General features: G+C 53.7%; 1 protein-coding gene across 8 annotated transcripts in view; it reads left to right on the top strand.

Moving 5' to 3' along the window:
- Nucleotides 1–18,265, top strand: part of tns1b (tensin 1b) — a 290,940-nt gene that overhangs the window by 156,865 nt on the left and 115,810 nt on the right. For 7 of the 8 annotated variants that reach the window (XM_052014032.1, XM_052014015.1, XM_052014023.1 and 4 more), the window contains 10 exons: nucleotides 1,263–1,313; nucleotides 1,742–1,864; nucleotides 5,387–5,451; nucleotides 8,920–9,003; nucleotides 9,542–9,654; nucleotides 11,275–11,392; nucleotides 11,491–11,566; nucleotides 12,352–12,481; nucleotides 14,874–14,939; nucleotides 16,867–16,983. In XM_052014032.1, the coding sequence (XP_051869992.1) occupies nucleotides 1,263–1,313; nucleotides 1,742–1,864; nucleotides 5,387–5,451; nucleotides 8,920–9,003; nucleotides 9,542–9,654; nucleotides 11,275–11,392; nucleotides 11,491–11,566; nucleotides 12,352–12,481; nucleotides 14,874–14,939; nucleotides 16,867–16,983 (943 nt within the window). The remainder of the gene's footprint in view (nucleotides 1–1,262; nucleotides 1,314–1,741; nucleotides 1,865–5,386; nucleotides 5,452–8,919; nucleotides 9,004–9,541; nucleotides 9,655–11,274; nucleotides 11,393–11,490; nucleotides 11,567–12,351; nucleotides 12,482–14,873; nucleotides 14,940–16,866; nucleotides 16,984–18,265) is intronic. The other variant, XM_052014038.1, reaches the window with a different exon arrangement.

Raw genomic sequence — 18,265 nt, 5'->3', positions numbered from 1 at the left:
GGTTTTTCTCTGCACAGATGTTGCCTGACCTACTTCAATGAGATCACCTGCTATTCTTTTAAACTCTGGAAGGTTAAATTCCCATCCGTTTAACCCCTCTTTGTGGGACAAACCTGCCATCCTAGGAGTGGATCTGGTAAACCCTCACTGCACTGCCTTCCATGCACGTTTATCCTCCGTTCTGCAGAGAGACCAGACCTGCAAATAGTATTCCAGCTGCAGTCTCACCTTGTCCAAAGGAGCTTTTATTCCGTGATTACGGCATCGCATCATTACAATACTGCAATTCTCCACGATTCACACTACTTACAGTCAATAGCTTCAAGTTACTGCACAGTCGTCACTATCCAGAATGCACTCAAACCCCTGAGGTGCCCATCTGTCCCAGAAACTCCCCAAGGTACCCGTGGATACCGTGTGCTCCTTCTCCAGGGACACACAGGCACGGGCGTAACCCCGGTAGAGGGGTGGGCAATCGGCTTGGGCAGAACCCTCAACTGCCCGCTGCCTGACCAGTGAATGGCCACCCTGGCCAGGACCAAGAGGTAAATGGAGTTTAACAAGGGAAAGTGTCATCAGCACGTCGTCTGAATAATGAGAGACGGCAGTGCTCAGAGACACCACGGATCTGGGGGTCTTGGTGCTCACAGACGCAGTGGATCTGGGGGTCCTGGTGCGTGATTCGCTGAAGATGTGTGTGTCGACACAGCAAGTGGATAGGAAAACTCACAGTTATTGTTTCTTGCTGGGAGAATTGAATACAAAAGGAGAGAGGTTATGCTTCAGTTACACAGGGCAGTGGTGAAACCACATCTGGAGGCCACCGGACAGGATCAGTCTCTTTGTTTAAGGAAGGGCTTTGTTGTGTTGAAATCAGTTCAGAGAAGCTTTCCCAGACTGATACCTGGAATCGGTGGGGCTTTAATGAGGGGAGTTGGACAGGATGGCCTGTATCTGCTGGGGTCTGGAAGGGAACCAATCAATCCCGTCAGTTCCTGAGTGGTGGGAGAGGTGGGTGGGAGGGAGGGGGTTGATGGGGGGATGGATGGATGGATGGATGGATGGGTGGGTTGGGGGTTGATGGGGTGGGTCTGGATGGGTGGGGAGATGGCGGGGAGGGGGTTGATGGGGGTGTGGATGGAAGGGGAGGGAATTGATGGGGCAGGCCTGAGTGCCCTGGGCAGGAGCAGTGGGTTTCCCTGCGGTGGGGACGATGCCCGGTGACTGCGGTCCGCATTGATCCTTTCCCTCTCTCCCCTCAGCTCTTCAACCTGTCAGAGAAACGGCACGACATCGGTAAACTCAACCCCAAGGTACGGCCCTGGGAGAGGGGAGAGGGGAGGGGGAGTTGTGGGAGGGGGGGCGGGGGGCGGGAGGGGCAGAGGGGATCGGGGAGAGGCAGGGGGCAGAGGGGTAGGTGGGGAGGGGAGTGGACCTAGGGGGAGGGCTGGTATTGGGGAAGACAGAAAGGGTGGTGTAAGAGCATGAGGGTGGGGAGGAGAATGGTGGGAGGTCGGGGGCAGTAGGGAGGAGGAGCTGGGGGTGGAGTTGAGGGAAGAGTTGAGGTTGGGGTGAGGTAGGATGGAAGGAGAGGGTGGGGTTTGGTATTGAGGGAAGGGTGTGGGAAGGGTGGTTAGTTTGGGGGTGTGTGGGGGTCAGGGTGGGGGGGAGCAGCCCTGCCCCCCCCACAGGGAGGGTCTGGGTCTCACAGTTTGTCACTGTGGGGCTTTGTTGACCACAGGTGGAAGACTTTGGATGGCCTGACCTTCACGCACCCCCACTGGACAAGATCTGCAGCGTCTGCAAGGCCATGGACACCTGGCTCAACTCTGACCCCCAGCACGTTGTCGTCATCCACAACAAGGTGAGGCCTCGCTACCACTCACTCTTCCCCTGTGTCTCTGAACTGCTCCATGTGCCACCACCCTGGGGAAGCTCAGGGTCACTCCTGGCTGTGGTGTTGGCCAATGCCGGCCTAACTCAGGCTCCATCTTTGGCCTGTGGAGGTGGCCGATGTCGGCCTAACTCAGGCTCTGTCCCATCCTGTGGTTTTGGCCTAAGGTGACATTTCTCAAACCCGCAGACTCTGCCACTGAGGCGGCCTGCGGTAGGTTATGGAGGCCCAGCTAAAGTCTGGACCATTGGGCGATAGGAATGATTGGGTTCCCCAAACGGCAGCTGCAAACTTAAAATCAAATGATGAAATAAATCTGGAGTAAAATTTAATTAGAAAAACATTCGTCTTAGTGACAGTAACACTGTGCCCAGACGGAAGATGTGCTGCTCCTCAGGTTTGCGTTGAACCTTGCTGTAACAGTGCAGGAGGCCACAGACCGACGGTCAGAGTGGGAGTGGGAAGGAGAATTAAATTGGCAGCAACAGGGAAGCTGAGGGTAGTCCTTGCGGACTGAACACAGGTGGTGCGCGGTGCGGTCACTCGCTCTGGGCTTGGGTTCTCGGTGGGGTGGGTCAGAGGGGCTGGTGCTGGGGTAGTGCTCCAGCCTTCTGGGACCCCATCCATCCACGATTCTAGTGTGGTCAGACTTGTGTTAAACCCCTGCCTCAACCTCCTCTGAGATGGGCAGGCCAGTCTCTTTAGCCTGTTGACGGTGCTGGAGCCTCTCCCATCGGGAATGCCGGGATCCTTTCCTTTCCCTGGTGTGGTCCTGTGGTTCCCCAGCCCCGCCGTCAGATCCAGAGTCAGATCAGTTTATTGCCACACACACCAGGGTGCAATGAACTTCCCTGCTCACGTGAAACTTACAGAGTCAACAGTGTACACGGTGATGATAAGTACGGCAGTAATACACTGAGGGCTGCAGAACAACAGAAGGGTGCAAGGTACAGCAGTGAAAACTGAGGTGGTGCAGGAGGAAATGCTAAAGGGACGGTAACGGAAGAAGTAGAATTAAGGTTTCGAGAATGCGGCAGCCCCACTGGGAAGGGGGTGTGGGGGAGGTGACTGGTTCAGGAGTCTGACAGCAGTGGGGAAGAACCTGTTCCTGAGTCTGGATGACCGGGCTTTCAATCTCCTGTGTCTTCTCCCAGAAGGTAGAAGAGAGAGAAGGGAATGGCCAGGGTAGCAGGTATCCCTGACAATACCGTTAGCCTCCTTGATCAACGTACCATGAAGGTGGACCGGATGGAAGGAGATGACGGGCCTGTGACAGACTGGACAGTGTTTGTCTGCAGGTTCTGTCAGTCCAGAGCAGTTGCTGTCCAGGCTGAGACGCAGCCCGTCAGGATACCTTTGCCTTGCCTTGCCTCACAGGTCTGAGTGAAAGCCCTGCCCCCAGGGAGGACCTCTCTGGCACTGCCCAGGGACCCAGTCCGATGGACTCAGGGTTCAGGAGATCCTCCAACACCTCGGGACCAGATCTCAGCACAGATCCCAGGGGCAGACTGAAGAGGGCACCAGAGGGCTGGCGTGGCAGGTTTTATTATTTATTAAAGGGACGTGGGCTTCGCAGGCTGAGCCAGACTTAATTGCCCATCCCCAGTTACCCTGAGAGGGTGGTGGTGAGCTGCCTTCTTGAAGTGCTGCAGTCCCTGAGGTGTGGGTACACCCACAGTGCTTGTCAGGGAGGGAATTCCAGGACTTTGACCCAGCGACGGTGAAGGAACGGCGAGATATTTCCAAGTCAGGATGGTGTGTGGGTTGGGGAGCAACTTCCAGGGGGTGGGCTTCCCTGTGCTGATGCTGCCCTTGTCCTTCTAGCTGGTAGGGGGGTGGGTTTGGGGGGGTTACAGTCCCGCACCTGGAAATTCTGCTACAGACTGCAAGCTGCTGATTGGGTCCCGGGGAGGAGAATCCTGCTGCTGATTGGGTCCCGGGGAGGGGGATGCAGATGCTGACTCGAGCTGGGACTCTGAGCATCAGCTGTCTGGAACAGTCACAGAGTCATACAGAACAGAAACAGGCCCTTCGGCCCAACTCATCCATGCTAACCAAGATGCCCACCTAAGCCAGTCCCATTTCCCCACGTTTGGCAAAACCTTTCCTAACCAAAAACCTGTCCATGACCCTGGAAAGTGAAGTCATTTCCTCCAGGACAAGGTAGCTTCGTGTGCGCACGTCTCTGGAATCGCCTCCTTCCAGTTCTCCTTTGTTGGGACCAGGGCACCTTGTAGCGGAGAACCAGGTACTTTCTCTGTACCCGCAGGGTTCGGGTACATCCACACCTCTCTGGCCTGGTCTGGTTGAATGGGGCCTTGCACTGGGAAACCTGGCACTCACTCCCCACTAGATCAACACTGTGTGGCCCGGGTTAACACCCGGGGTGCCTGTGTTTCTTCTGGGACTCGAGCTGTCCGCTCAGACAGAGCCCAAGGAGACACAAGAGGTTAATGAACAGTTATTCTGACACCAGAGGATGAGGGACTAAAGATCACTGTCAACAGCTAAATAGCTCAATACAGGTGAGCCCCCAGATTACAATCGCTCAGGGAAGGGAAACCCTCCCCCCTTTCAGAATTCACAGATCACTCCCCAGAAATTTAAGATACGGAATAAAATTTGCTCTTACAGAATTCATGTGAATGAATAAATAAATAAATGTCAGTTTTATTTTCTTTCAACTCGCGTTTCTTGGCACGTGCGTAGGTGACGCAACTTAACGTTATGGAAAATCATGACTGGGGCCACCTTCCAGGGACGCACTCCCCTGTAACGCGGAGGTCGCCTGTAATTGGATTGCATTTAATTCCCCACTGTTGGTTAGCTGAGATTCAGAACTCAGAAGATGTCAGATCTCCCCTCCGCACCGGTGCACAGTGGCTGCAGTTACTCACCCAGGCTCCTCCAACAGCACCTCCCAAGCCCGGGACTTCTACCACCAAGGACAAGGGCAGGGCAACACCACAACCTATAGGGTCCCCTTCACGCCCACACCATGGGACTTCATCCTCACTGGGTCTAAATCCTAAACCTCTATCCACTAAGGACCCTCACCAGCCAGGTCATGCCCTCGTTACTACCATCGGGGAGGAGGTACAGGAGGCTGAAGACCCACACTCAGCATTTGAGGAACAGCTTCTTCCCCTCCGCCATCAGATTTCTGAACGGTCCATGAACCCATGAACACGACCTCGTTATTCCTTTTTTTTTGAACTAATTATTTATTTTGTAATTTACAGTAATTTCACGTCTTGCACTGCACTGCTGCCGCAAAACAGCACATTTCACGTCATATGTCAGTGATAATAACCCTGATTCAGAACACAGACCAGCACAGGAACAGGCCCTTCGGCCCACCATGTCTGTGCTGAAAAGTTTGGAACATCCCCCCACAACCTTGATACTTGTTCCCTCTTCCTATTCCCCTGAACCACAGGTAGGGCACTGTGTGTGTTGGAAGCACTAACTCCTTCATATGTTTTACTGCAGGGGAACTGTGGTCGGACAGGAGTGGTTATCGCCGCCTACATGCATTACAGCAACATATCCGCAAGGTAGGAGTACCACTGCTTGCATTCCATGCAATCCACTTGTTCCAAACTGCAGCAAGGAGCAGGTGACTCCAACTTCACAAACTTCAGAAGGTTTACTTTTTATTACTGACTTGTTCACAGGATGAGAGACTTGCTGACAAGGATAACAGTTATTGCCCATTCCTCGCTGCCCTTTTACTTAATGCCTCACTGAGACATTTCAGAGTCTGGAGCATTGCTGGAGCAGGGTACAGGCTGGTGTGAAGGAGATCTCCTTCCCTGCAGGATGCCAGGGAACTGAGTGGGCTTTCACAACAGTCACCATTATGAGACAAAAATATTCAGCAGATGGAAGGTTTAGTCAAGGGGAAGAAGGAAGCATATTTAAGGTTTAGGAAGTAAAAATCAGGCAGGGCTCTTGTGAGTTAAGGTAGCCAGGAAGGAGCTTAAGAAGGGAGTTTGGAAAGCTAGAAGGGGGCATGAGAAAGCCTTGGTGAGTAGGGTCAAGGAAAACCCTAAGATGTTCTACAGGTATGTGAGGAACAAGAGGATGACTAGGGTGAGGGTAGGACCACTCAGGGATAAGGGGGGGAAATGTGTCTGGAGGCGGAGGAGGTAGGGGAGGTCCTGAGTGAATATTTTGCTTCAGTGTTCACCAGGCAGAGGGACTTAGACAAATGTGAGGTCAGCGTAGAACAGGCACACAAGAAATTCTGCAGATGCTGGATGTATCTGGAACAATACACAAGAAGTGCTGGAGGAACTCAGCAGGTCAGGCAGCATCCATGGAGGGAAATAAACAGTCGGCCTTTCGGGCCGAGACCCTTCATCAGGACTGAACAGGCAACTGTACTGGAGCATGTCGAGGTTAATTGTTGGAGCTAATAAAAAGCATTAGGATAGTTAAGTCCCCCGGGTCGGATAGGATTTACCCCAGGTTACTATGGGAAGTGAGGGTAGAGATTGCTGGAGTGTTAGTGATGATCTTTGAGGCCTCCCTGGCCACAGGAGTGGTACCGGAGGACTGGAGGATGGCAAATGTTGTTCCCTTGTTCAAAAAAGGTAAAAGGGATAATCCTGGGAATTATAGACCAGTGAGTCTGACATCAGTGGTGGGCAAACTATCAGAGAGGATTCTTCGGGACAGGATTTAGAGAAGCAGAGTCTTATTAGGGTTAGACAGCATGGCTTTGTGACGGTAGGTCGTTCCTCATGAGCCTAATTGAGTTTTTTGAGAAAGTGACAAGACAAATTCATGAAGGTAGTGTGGCGAATGTGGTATATATGGATATTAGCAAGGCTTTGGACAAGGTTCCATGGTAGGCTCATGAAGAAAGTCATGAGGTATGGGATCCATGGAAAATTGGATCCATGGAATTGGATTGCCCAGAGAAGACAGAGGGTGGTTGTTGAAGGGGAGTATTTGGCCTGGAGGTCGGTGACCAGTGGTGTTCCGCAGGGATCTGTTCTGGAACCCCTGCTCTTTGTGATTTTTGTAAATGACTTGGATGAAGAAGTGGAAGGGTAGTTTGGTAAGTTTACGGATGACACAAAGGTTGGTGGCGTAGTCAATAGTGCAAAAGGTTGTTGTAGGTTGCAACGGGACGTAGACAGGATGCAGAGCTGGGCAGACAAGTGGCAGGTGGAGTTCAGCCTGGAGAAATGTGTAAGGATACAATTTGGAAGATCAAACTGGTGAATGGCAGGATTCTGAGCAGTGTGGAGGAACAGAGGGATCTTGGGGTCCACGTCCATAGATCCCTCAAAGTTGCTGCACAAGTTGATAGGGTGGTTAGAAGGCGTATGGAGTGTTGGCCTTCATTAGTCAGGAGTGAGTTCAAGAGCCACGAGGCAATGTTGCAGCTCTATAGGACTCTGATATTCCTCCATATTCCTCTGATCGTGAATATTGGAGCATTTTTACTCCAAGGGCAGAGAATAAACTGAGTTATTTGAAGCTAAAATCAATTGGCCCTTGGACCCTGGGCTAATCCAAAGATGCAGGGTTAAGAGAGACAATGGATTTGATCACCACATTCCCTTCAGTGCCTGAATGACCACAGAGTTATTTCATAGCTTGTTCCTGTGTCCCTTAGCTGAACATACAGTGTGTCTCCCTATAATTCTGTACGGAGCAAAGTGTCTCTGGATTACTCTGTTCTGACCTTTATTGTACACACAGTACTGTGTGTCTGTGTCTCGTGGGGTCAGTTCTGTGTCACTGTAGTGAAAGGGGAGAGTGTAGTGTGCCGCCTCTGCATTTATAAAGTCAGAGTGATACAGCACAGATACAGGCCCTCTGGCCGAACTCCTCCAAGCCGACCAAAGTGCCCACTGAGTGAGTCCCATTTGCCTGGGGTTAGCCCGAATCCCTTGAAACCTTTCCTATCCATGTACTTGTCCAAGTGCTTCTCAGATGATCCTGTTGTACCTGCCTCAATCACATCCTCTGGCAGCTCCTTTCATATACTCACCACCCTCTGCGTGAAAGACGTTTGAGGTGGTGAGTGTGTGGAATGAGCTGCCAGAGGAAGTGGGTGAAGCAGGTACAACAGGATCATTTAAGAAGCACTTGGATAGGTACATGGAGGGGCGGGGCTTGGAGGGATATGGGCTGAACGCAGGAAATTGGGACTAGCTGGGTGGGCCCCGTGGTCGGCATGGACTGGTTGGGCCGAAGGGCCTGTATCCGTGCTGTATTGCTCTGTGACTCTATGACTTTATCTAAGCCCCTCATGATTTTATAAACCTCTATAAGGTCACCCCTCAGCCTCCTTCGCTCCAGGGAAAACAATCCCAGCCTGTCTAGCCTCTCCTTGTAACTCAGTTCCTCCATTCTGTACAAGCTGTTAGTGCTGAGCATGCCCATCCTGTCCCCCAGCGTGAGTCAGGTTCTCGAGCTTATTGCCACGGGCACAAATACGGGGAGGTACAGGTACGGTGAAAGGCTTGCTTGCAGCAACATCACAGGCACGTGGGTCCAGACAACACACAGAACATAAGTTATACATAAATTATACCAGACAGCAAAGAGAAGATAATGACCATGAAAACAAGACCTCAGTATAATAAACCACACTCAGCAACAAGCCCACTGTAGTGCGAGAGGTGGTCTGTAGTGTTCCGTTGCTGAGGTGGGGTTAGGGTTTTGCAGGTCAGTTCAGGAACCTGATGGTTGAAGGGAAGTCGTTGTTCCTGAACCTGGTGGTGTGGGACTTCAGGGACCTCCTGCCCGATGGGAGCAGCGAGCAGATGGCACGGCCCAGATGGTGGGGATCTTTGATGGTAGATGGTGCCTTCTTGAGGCAGCGCCTCCTGTAGATGCTGTCGGTGGTGGGGAGGGCTGTGCCCATGATGGACCGGGCTGTGTCCACCACTCTCTGCAGCCTCTGTGTGTTGTTGTGGTACCAGGCCGTGATGGTGGACGGGTACCCCTCACTCAGCTCATAATTCCCTATGGTAATATTTGTTCCTCCTCCCCCTCCCCAGTGCTGACCAGGCATTGGACAGATTCGCCATGAAGAAGTTCTACGAGGACAAAATATCATCGGTGATCCAACCCTCGCAGAGGAGGTGGGTGTCCTGTCTGGGACTTGTGTCTCTTGCTGCAAGGCGGACAATGAAGCTACTTAACGGTCCTGCTGTTACAGTGTCTGTCCAACTCGAGAATGGGGCATCAACAACAACAGTGTAGTGGGAGCTTCACTCTGTGTCTGACCTCGGGAGTGTGTGATGGGACGGTGTAGAGGGAGCTTCACCCTGTGTCTGACCCTGGAAGTGTGTAATGGGACGGTGTGCAGGGAGCTTCACTCTGTGTCTGACCCCAGGAGTGTGTGATGGGACGGTGTGCAGGGAGCTTCACTCTGTGTCTGACCCCGGGAGTGTGTGATGGGACGGTGTAGAGGGAGCTTCACCCTGTATCTGATCCCCAAGTGTGTGTGATGGGACAGTGTAGAGGGAGCTTCACTCTGTGTCTGACCCCAGGAGTGTGTGATGGGACGGTGTAGAGGGGGCTTCACTCTGTGTCAGACCTGGGCAGTCCTGTGTTGTACCTCTCTCTCCGGACACTGCCTGTATGATCGTGTAACATTCACACATTGCTCTGATGCAGGTACGTCCACTATTTCAGTGGACTTCTCTCCGGAACCATCAAGATGAACAGCAAACCTCTGTTTCTGCATCATGTCATCGTGCATGGCATCCCCAACTTCGAGTCCAAGAGTGGTAAGTTTACCAAGGCCCAGTGTTTCTGAGTTCTCCTGGCATTTCTGATTGTTCCCGAGTGTTCCCAGTATTGCTAAGGTTCCTGGTATTCTTTGAGAGTGTCCCTGTTTTCCCAAGAGCTGCTATTCCACGATAGAATTGCCTTCATCGATTTGCTTCCTCCTCTGACCCTCATCCATCTGCTGCCTCCTGCCCGGGCATTGGCAGGTGGGGGGAGGGGGATCTTCAGCTGCCTGCCCCCACTCTCCCCGACATGTCCAGGCAACTCAATCCTGCTCACAGCTAATTCAGGATGGACAACAACTAAAAACAGAAAACACTGGGAACACTAAGCAGGTGCAGAGTCAGCGGCCCAGAACTCCAGTCTCCAGAGAGTCTGGGAATGGGACTCAGCCCCGGCTGTGAGGGCCAGAGTTTCAGGAACAATGTTGGGAAGCATCCCATGCGTGGAGGGCAGGAATATCGGAACGCTGTTCTGGAAGTGATAATTGATGCCAACTTGAATGTCAATTTTAAATTTGAAAGTGGTGCACTTTAGGAAGTTAAACCAGGGCAGGACGTACGCAGTGAATGAGAGGGCTGTGGAGAGTTGAAGAACAGAGGTACCGAGGGGTTGAGGAACACAGTTCCCTGAATGCGGAGACACAGGTAGACAGGGTGCTGAAGCTATGGTACGCTTACCTTCATCGTCAGGGCACTGAGTACAGGAGTTGGAACATCATGTTACAGCTGTATAAAATGTTGCTGAGACCACAGAATATTGTGCACAGTTCTGCTCACCACACGATAGGAAGGATGTGATTAAGCAGGAGAGGGGGCAGAAATGATTCACAAGGATGTTGCCAGGACTGGAGGGCTTGAGTTATGAAGAGAGACTGGACAGGATGGGCCAGTTTTCCCCGGAGTGAAGGAGGCCGAGAGGTGACAGGATAGAGGAATCATGAAGGGCAGAGATAAGATGGATGGTCACAGTTTTTTCCAGCTGTAGGCAGGTCTAAAACCAGAAGGCATAAATTTAAGGGCACAGATTTTTGAGAGACCTTTGGACAGGTACATGGATAAGATAAGATAAGATATCTTTATTAGTCACATGTACATCGAAACACACAGTGAGATGCATCTTTTGCGTAGAGTGTTCTGGGGGCAGCCCGCAAGTGTTGCCACACTTCTGGCACCAACATGGCATGTCCACAAATTCCTAACCCGTACGTCTTTGGAATGTGGGAGGAAACCGGAGCACCCGGAGGAAACCCACGCAGACACGGGGAGAATGTACAAACTCCTTACAGACAGCGGCCGGATTTGAACCCGGGGTCGCTGGCGCTGTAAAGCGTTACGCTAACCGCTACACTACCATGCCACGGATAGGAAAGGTTTAGAGGGATGTGGGCCACACGCAGCAAATGGGACTGGCTCATGTGGGCATCTTGGTCAGCATGGACAAGTTGGGCCAAAGGGCATGTTTCCATGTCATGGGAGTCTAAAGGGGCAGATTTTTGATAACCAGGGATTTAGGAATATCGGGGAACAGGGGAAGAAGAGGTTGGATCACAGAGTAGCCAGGATCTCATGGAATGGCAGGAGGTGGGCAATAACCTTTGGCGGATGTTCCTCCGGCAGGTGTGGCCCACGCACCTTCTGGAACTGAGGGTCATCGAGGCTTCTCCTTTCCTGCAGGATGTCGACCATTCCTGAAGATTTACCAGAGCATGCAGCCTGTCTACACCTCAGGAATCTAGTGAGTGACATCCCAACACCCAGATGCCTGACGTTCTGCGTCTCTTGTACACGTTATCACGCGAGCTTTGTCTTACTTTATGTTATCAAATGTTTCAGCGATATTCCGGGAGATGGTCAGACCAGCATCTGTATCACAATCGAGCCAGGACTCATGCTGAAGGGAGACATTTTGGTAAGAGATTGTTTAATAAAACCCAAATCTCAATTTTCTTAATATTACACCCAACCATGAATAAACGGACCTTCACAGTGGGACAGTCCCACACACTGACCCTCACTGGGGGACGGTCCCACACACACTGACCCTCACTGTGGGATGGATCCCACACACACTGACCCTCACTGGGGGACGGTCCCACACACACTGACCCTCACTGGGGGATAGTCCCACACACACTGACCCTCACTGTGGGATGGATCCCACACACACTGACCCTCACTGTGGGATGGGTCCCACACACACTGACCCTCACTGGGGGACGGGTCCCACACACACTGACCCTCACTGGGGGATAGTCCCACACACACTGACCCTCACTGTGGGATGGGTCCCACACATCCTGACCCTCACTGGGGGACGGTCCCACACACACTGACCCTCACTGGGGGATAGTCCCACACACACACACACACTCACCCTCACCGGGGGATGGTCCCACACACACTGACCCTCACTGTGGGATGGGTCCCACACACACTGACCCTCACTGGGGGTCAGGTCCCACACACACACTCACCCTCACTGGGGGATGGTCCCACACACACTGACCCTCACCGGGGGATGGTCCCACACACACTGACCCTCACTGCGCAGTTCCTATACACTGCCCCTCAAGAGGTTTATCAGGAAACATTGAGCTGGGTGGTGGTGACTTCCCCTCCCTCTGTTCCCCGGATTGACCAGCGGATTCCCCTGACGAGCATGTGTGGAGGAATCTCTGTTTCTGTTCTTTACAGCTGAAGTGTTATCATAAGAGGTACCAGAGTCCAGCACGGGAGATTGTGTTCCGTGTGCAGTTCCACACATGTGCAATCCATGACCTTGGTGTTGTGTTTGGAAAAGAGGACCTCGATGATGCCTTTAAAGGTGATGCCATTGTTTTATGAAAGGTGATATTCTTTAGTTAATACTTTTAGCTCTTAAACTTTATTTATACAGCACGGTAACAGGCCCTTCTGGCCCAGCGAGCCACGCCGCCCAGTTACACCCATGTTAACCTACTAACCCGTACGTCTTTGGAATGTGGGAGGAAACCAGAGCACCCAGAGGAAATGCACACAGTCACGGGGAGAACGTACAAACTCCATTTGTATTTTCATTGATGAGCAGAATGCCTGATCCAATTCAGTGGCCATCTGGGTTGTAGTTCGAGCTGAGAAGGTTCCTCGCTTCTGCCAGCTGGGTTCTTGGCCCGTGATCAGGAGCTGGAACTCCTGCTGTCTTCTCATCCTTCCCTTGAGCTGATGGCACCCTGGAGGAGACCGGAGCCAGGGCTCGCTGGTTCCTTTCTGTTTAACCCAGGGAACACTGCGCAGTGATTTGGGGCAGGAAGATCTGCCTGATTTCCCCACCCTCTCTCCCAGGGCACATGTGACAGTTTGTTCTTCTTTTGGGATCTGGGCATCACTGGCAAGGCCAGCATTTATTGCCATCCCTAATTGCCCTTGAGAAGGTGGTGGCGATTATGCACTTGCTATAGAAAGGGTGTATCACACGTTCCCCAGTCATGTTCTGGTGGGACAGGTCAGTCAGCTGATCGGGCAATCTGGTTGCACTTCACTGGAATCGAAACAGGGAGTGCCGGAAACACTCAGCAGGTCAGGCAGCATCTGTGGAGAGATGGGTTTTAGTCTGATGTACTTTTGTCACAATTAAGTTAGAGTTTCATACAGCACGGAAACAGGTCATTCGGCCCACTCAATCCACCAGTGGGCACCCATACATATTAATCCCACCTTCTCGCTGTCTGCACCTCGGTGATCCAAGTGCTTGTCTTGACACTTCTTAACTGAAATGGCCATAGAGCCTACAGCACAGAATCAGGCCCTTTGGCTCATTGTGTCATGCTGGCCATCGAGTATGAATCAGAAAGTGAAAGAACAGGCTGTTTTTAGTTACAGAGAAGGTGGACAAGGGGTGGATAGGACAAAGGGAATGTCTGTGACGGGTGAGGCCAGGGTTGCCGAAGGAATAAGTTGTTGGTGAAGCCACCTAACTACCTGATTTGCTCTTCTGCTCTCTTGTATTGGGAAGAGTGGGATGTGACCTCACTGAGACACAACATCCTCAGCGGATTCGACAGGGGAAGGGTGGGGAGAACATTTTCTGGCAGAGGAGTCTTGAACCAGAGAGCAGACTCTCGAAATAAGGGCTGGGCCAGTTGGGAGGGAATGAGGAAAATTCCTTCACTTGGAGGGTGGTGAATCTTTGGAATTCTGTCCCCAGAGCGCTGTGCATACCAGGTCATTGAGTTTAATTGAAATAGAGATTGATAGATTTCTGGACATTATGGGAATGAAGCGATGGGGCAGGAAAACAGAGCAGAGGTAGAAGAATAGCCACCATCGTGGTGAAGGGGGCAGCAGGCTCGAAGGGCCAAACGGCCTCCTCCTGCTCCTATTTCTGAAGCTCTCGTTTGGCGTTAAGCCTGGAACCCAGCCAACGTTCCCGCTCCTGGACCCCGTCCAGTGCAGACAGACCTGTCTATCTGTGACAGACCCGGCTCAGTAACTCCCCGGGAACACCTCGGGCAGACGTTACTGGGGATAGGGGGCAGAGGGGTTGCTGCACCCATGCCCCCTGCAGCCTCCACTCTGAAGGGAGTTGCTCCCCCCAGGAGGAGGGGGGAGTTGCCAGGACAGATCACTGGTTGTGTTGATGGAGTCAGCCTGTGTCACTGTCAGTCTGACAGTCCCACACTCTGGGTTAACTGCCCAGATTACTCCCAGCGCCCTCCGTCACTGCAGAATAACAATCCATCTCTCTCCTGTCACAGAGTCACACAGCACGGTAACAGGTCCTTTGGCCCAACTCGTCCATGCTGACTGTGTTGCCCAGCGAGCTGGTCCCATCTGCCCACGTTTGGCCCGTAGCCCTCTAAACCTCTCCTATCCATGGACTTATCTAGATGGCTTTTAAATGTTGCTGATGTGCCCGCCTCAACCACTATTTCTGGCAGCTCGTTCCAAATACGCACCACCCTTTGTGTGAAGAAGCTGCCCCTGATGTCCCTTTGAAATCGCTCACCTCTGATCTTAAACCTGTGCCCTCTTGTTTTTAGCTCCCCCTCCCTGGGAAAAAGACTGTGTGCTTTCACCCTGTCTATGCCCCTCATGATCTTATACATCTCGATCAGGTCACCCCTCAATCTCCTACATTCCAGGGAATAAAGTCCTAGTCAATGCAACCTCTCCTTGTAACTCAGGCCCCCGAGTCCAGGCAACATCCTGGTAAATCTTCTTTGCACTCTTTCCTGTAGATGACAGATTCCCCGAGTACTTCAAGGTCGAGTTCATTTTCTCCTTTGGTCCGGAAAAGATACAAGGTAAGGCTTCAACCGCAGACACCTCTACACCGCGCGCACAGGATCACTCAGTGATGACAGCAGGCAAGAGACCACTCTGCCCACTGTGTCTGTACCAGGTCTGTGTGGGACTGATCCAGCCTGTCCCACTCCCCAGCCTCTGCCCACAGCTCAGCTCGTTCCCTCCTTCCACACGATGACCCCCTTCCCTTCTGAACCCTACAGTTGAATCTGCCTCTGCCCCTCCCCTGGCCGTACATTCCCAATCCCGACCCCTCACTGTGGGAGAATGGGTCCCTGTATCTCACTCTTGGTTTTTCAACCAATCACCTTCACCCTCCGTCACCCCTCCACCAATGGTCCGTACCCTTCCTGATGTTAGATCCCTCCCTCAGAGCCCCTCACAACCTCCTACACTGATCGAGAGACTGCGGAGCTCGGAGGCCCAAGTGTTGACAGAGGTCAGTCAGACAGAAAAGCTAAAGTGGGAAAGTAGGAGATGTGAGGAGATGCGAATGAAAGTTTGGACAAATTGGCTGGTGCACAAGGGTGCTGAAGGGAGGCGAAGGGGTTTGGGTAGATTCCAGAGCTCAGGGCCTCAGCAAGTGAAGACACAGGCACACAGCCAATGCAGATCCTTCCTTCATCAACTTGATCTCCTGTGTTGAATACTTTGGTTGGCCAGTCCAGAAAGTTAGATCACCTGGGGTCCAGGGTGATTGGATACAAAATTGGTTTGGTGGTAGGAGCCAGAGAGTGGTGGTAGAGGGTTGCTTTTCAGACGGGAGGCCTGTAACCAGTGGTGTGCCGCAGGGGTCGGTGCTGGGTCCCCTGCTATTTGTCATCTATGTTAACAATCTGGATGAGCATGGAGGTGGCCTGGTCAGTAAGTTTGCAGATGACACCAATATTGGTGGTGCGGACAGTGAAGCAGGTTGTCTGAGATTACAACAGGATCTGCATCAACTGGGCAGTGGGCCGAGGAATGGGAGAGGGAGTTCAATTCAGGTAAATGTGAGGGGTTGCATTTTGGCAAGACAAACCAGGGCAGGACACACAGTAAATGGCAGGGCCCTGGGGAATGTTGTAGGACGGAGAGGACCAGGAGTGTAGGTACCTGGCTCCTTGAAAGTGGTGACACAGGTAGACAGGGTGGTGAAGAAGGTGTTTGGCACGCTGGCCTTCGTCGGTCAGGGCACTGAGTACAGGAGTTGGGACGTCACGTTACAGCTGTACCACATGTTGGTAAGGCCACACTTGGAATCATGGAGTCATGGAGCTATACAGCACAGAAAGCGGCCCTTTGGCTCAACCGGTCCATACCAACCAAGATTTCCACCTAAGCTCGAACTTTTGGCCCGTGTTTGGCCCATATCCCTCTAAACCTTTCCTGTCCATGGACCTGTCCAAGTGTCTTTTAAATGTTGTTATTGTACCTGCCTCAACCAGATACAATCACTACGTTTCAGAGACACTTAGAGAGACGGTCCCACACACACTGACCCTCACTGGGGGACGGTCCCACACACACTGACCCTCACTGGGGGACGGTCCCACACGCACTGACCCTCACTGGGGGACGGTCCCACACACACTGACCCTCAATGGGGGAACTGTCCCACACACACTGACCCTCACTGGGGGACAGGTCCCACACACACTGACCCTCACTGGGGGACAGGTCCCACACACACTGACCCTCACTGGGGGATGGTCCCATACACACTGACCCTCACTGGGGGACGGTCCCACACACACTGACCCTCACTGGGGGACGCTCCCACACACACTGACCCTCACTGGGGGACAGTCCCAGACACTGACCCTCACTGGGGGACGGTCCCACACAGACCTGCCCCATCCTATGTGGGTTGTCGCGCCTGTGGGTGTGGTGTTTGGGGGACAGCTGTTGTTCCTGTCTCACGGAATCTTTCTCCGTCCGAGTCAGGGATGGAACACCTGGAGAACGGGCCAAGCGCGTCGGTCGATTACGACACTGCCGATCCACTCGTCCGCTGGGACTCGTACGAGAACTTCAATACTGAGGTGGAGCAGAGTGGAGAGGGTAAGGGTAAGGGGGGCTGGAACCAAGGGGGGTCTGACAGTTGGGGGGGGGGGTGGTGTGTTGGAGAGGCGGGGAGTGGTCCTACGCTCTCCCTGAGCTCCCCAGATCTCACCCAGCAGCGAGCGCCCCCGGGACCTGCCCCAGAGTCAGGCACATGGAGCAGGGAGGGGGATTCATGTGTTGTTGCTGATCCGAGGTTGGAGGCACAGCTGGTGGGTAACACAGTGCCCCCCACACCCAACCCCTGACCCTGCACCCCTGCCACTCCTTCCTCAGGGCTCGGGATATGGGGTCAGGGCTCAGGTCACCTTCCTCACGGCACAGAGTGAACAACACCGTACCGAGGGAGTGACGCTGGGTGGACTGTGGGCCCTGCCCTCAGCCACCTTCCTCCCATCCCTCCCCCTCCGCCTAACGCTGCCCCTCCCCTCCCCTTCCCCTCCCCTGTCTCCACCCCTCATCGCCTCCCCTTCCCCTCCCTGTCCCCCCTCCCCCTCATCCCCTCCACTCCCCCTGCCTGTGCCCCTCTGTGTGCTGCCACAGGCAGAGACCCCAACCCCTCCCGTCCCCTCTTTCCCTCCTGCCCCCCACCAACCCCACCCCCACCCTTTCCCCCGCTTCCACCCCTCCTGCCCCCCTGTACCCCCCCCACAGGCTGCTGGTCTCTCCTGTCCCCCTCACCCCTCCTGCCCTCACCACTCCCTCCACAGTGGTGTGGAGCTCTCGGGTGGTGCAGTGCCTGGGGGGGTTGGGGTGGGTGTCAGCTGCCATCAGGACGGTGTCTGCCGCCCTCCCGATTTACACCGGGGTGGGGAGGGATGTCGGGGGCTGTCGGGCTGGGTGCTGACGTCACCCTCCACCACTCGGGGTCCATGGGCGACGGCCACGGGTGTCCCAGGACGGGTCTCCCTCGCACGGGACATGTCCCATCCCAGGACGGGTCTCCCTCGCACGGGACATGTCCCATCCCAGGACGGGTCTCCCTCGCACGGGACATGTCCCATCCCAGGACGGGTCTCCCTCGCACGGGACATGTCCCATCCCAGGACGGGTCTCCCTCGCACGGGACATGTCTCATCCCAGGACGGGTCTCCCTCGCACGGGACATGTCCCGTCCTCCCTCCAGCAGTGGGACACCAGTTGGAGCTGAGAGCGGAGCAGACACCATGTTTGGCCCCAGCTCTGCCCCCTGATCCGGGGGTGGGGGGGGGGGGCGGGAAGCATTGGAATGGTCCTGGGGTGAGGGACCCCCATCCGTGGGGGTCGGGGCTGGTCCCTCAGA

Source organism: Pristis pectinata, chromosome 1, assembly GCF_009764475.1.
Source record: "Pristis pectinata isolate sPriPec2 chromosome 1, sPriPec2.1.pri, whole genome shotgun sequence".
NCBI lineage: Eukaryota > Metazoa > Chordata > Chondrichthyes > Rhinopristiformes > Pristidae > Pristis > Pristis pectinata.
Note: the sequence above shows the minus strand (reverse complement) of the source record. Positions and strands in the feature narration are given on the sequence as shown.